Source organism: Aegilops tauschii, chromosome 6 (genome assembly GCF_002575655.3).
Source record: "Aegilops tauschii subsp. strangulata cultivar AL8/78 chromosome 6, Aet v6.0, whole genome shotgun sequence".
Taxonomy (NCBI): Eukaryota; Viridiplantae; Streptophyta; class Magnoliopsida; order Poales; family Poaceae; genus Aegilops; species Aegilops tauschii.
In genome coordinates this window covers 390,707,098-390,709,240 of record NC_053040.3, presented here as the reverse complement: position 1 = coordinate 390,709,240, position 2,143 = coordinate 390,707,098, and the positions used below count along the sequence as shown (strand labels likewise).

The 2,143-nt window shown below is 57.8% G+C and overlaps 1 protein-coding gene across 1 annotated transcript; it reads left to right on the top strand.

Moving 5' to 3' along the window:
- Nucleotides 1-751: 751 nt before the first annotated feature.
- LOC109738415 (uncharacterized) lies at nucleotides 752-1,689 on the top strand. Its single transcript, XM_020297519.4, has one exon. It carries the CDS (start codon nucleotides 860-862, stop codon nucleotides 1,325-1,327), a length of 468 nt encoding a protein of 155 aa, XP_020153108.1. The 5' UTR covers nucleotides 752-859; the 3' UTR covers nucleotides 1,328-1,689.
- Nucleotides 1,690-2,143: the final 454 nt, after the last annotated feature.

Sequence of the window (2,143 nt, the reverse complement as noted above, 5' to 3'; positions counted from 1 at the left end):
AGAAGAAAATCACTGAGCAGATCACCCCAAGGGCATGCAATGCAACGTCACCGCGGTGACCAGCAGGCTACCACTAGCAGTGTATCACTGGAAAAGATTTGGCCTGGGCAGGACAAGGGCGGCAGCAGCTGGACACCAGCGTGTATCCGCGCTGCCCGCATCGATCACCCGCGCGCGCGGTGATCCGGGGGAGGCAAAGAATCAAACTGTCTGCGTGCAACTGGGGCGTGCCCTGTTGTTTCCATGCGCATGCATATCCACCTCCTGAATATACCGCGTGCCCAGGGATTTCGTGACAGATCCGTCCGGTCACCACTTGTTAATTCAGATTAACCACCAGCGTGAGTGACTGTGTCGACCGTCCACCCAGCCATGCCCGCTCCAGCTCGCTGGCATGTCCAGCAGTCACTGCAGCACGCACGCATGCATGCCCAGTAGTGCTTGGTCCGTTCGTCGACCGCCCAACCTGTTACGCGGCAGTGCACAGCACACTACGAGGTACACCAGTTCCCATCACATTTTACACGGACACGTCATAGTGCCTGGCTTTTGCTTGTCCGTAATGCCTTCTCCCCAGCACCAGCACCGTAAACTAATGGGCTGTGTGATCTTGTCATGTCCCGGGTGGGATCCCGCGTCGCCCTCGCCAAAAAAGTCCCGATTCAAACCTACCTTCCTGCCTTGTTCCCTCGCCCCGACCGGACATATATACCCACCCTGCCGCGCCACTTGACCACCACCAGCACCAGAATCAGATCATCACGCACAAGCCAGCCAGGAGGACGCACACGCACTAGAGCGCGCGCGCGCGCGCACGCCACGTATTGGTGAACAGAACAGGCGCAGCACGACGCGCAGGATGAGCCTGTCGCCGGCGCCGGAGGAGAGCTACGCGAGGCTCGGCATCGGCTTCGGCTTCGGGCGGAGGTGGCGGCGGGCGAGGGGGTTCCGACTCGGCGCGAGGAACCGGTTCTCGGTGCGGCGGCTGCGGGCCAAGCTGCTGACGTTCATCGGCCTCGTCGGCCGGCACGCGCGCCACCTCGCCAGGAGGATCTCCAGGAGAGGCGGCGGCTCCTGCCCATGGAGCGGCAGCGCGAGGACGCTCGTGGGCGGCAACGGGTCCCAGCGGTGGTGCCCTCCGGGCGGCGAGGCGGCGGCCAAGAAGCAGCAGCAGGCGCCGAGGAGGGCAGCGTCCTTCATGCGGACCAACTCCTTCTACGCGCAGGCCATCGCCGAGTGCCTCGAGTTCATCAAGCGCAACTCCGTGCCGGTCGAGGACTACGGCAGCGCCGTCGTCGCCCGCGGCGGCGGCGCCGTCGGGAGATAGACCGCATCGATCGGGACTCCGTTTGGATCGCGTGGGCAGTGGAACAACTAGCTGGAACAAATGTGTGTACGCACGTCCCGGTCTCCCGAGTCGATCGTCGATGGAGTCTCGGGATGTGAAACTAGCTAGCATAGTGTACTGATAGTACATACCGATGGAGTACAGAGGTGTAAACACGTTGTGAAATTTGAGTTGCGTATGTTGAAATTTTTGCGGGGCTGTGATTACTTGGCCGGTGCACGATACTCCTACTAGTGTTTCAACTTCTTGTACATTTCCAGGTGTAAGACTAGACTTTCTGCATGAGGCTCTTCCGGAGCCACAACTAAGGTCTGACTGCGCATGGATTCTACTACACGATAGAAAATGACGGGTCAAGAATTACCATCACAAAAAGAAAAGGAAAAAGATCGATGAATATTCAACGAAAAGTCTAACGCCCACATGTGGGCGTCTGGCAACTCGCCCACACGCATGGATCCTCGTCCAACCAATTCTGCACGAATCTTGGCGTGTTCTAGCAGTTTTTGTGTGCCACGTAGAACTAACTGGTGTGTGGGCATTCATCCGGTCGCCCACACGTCCTTTTTTCACCACACGAGGGACTGGTGTGTGGGCGTTTAGCAATTCACCCACACACCAGTTTCACGCACGCAGAGGGGGCTGGTGTGTGGGCGTTTACAGGGGCGGATCTGGAGCTAATCTTACCCTGAAGCACCACTTAACTATGGCATAAATTTTTCAAGCGAGGATGCAATGAATAAAGAAATGTTTCAGATCTTGTAACACGAATTACAGAACATAATACAAGTCGGT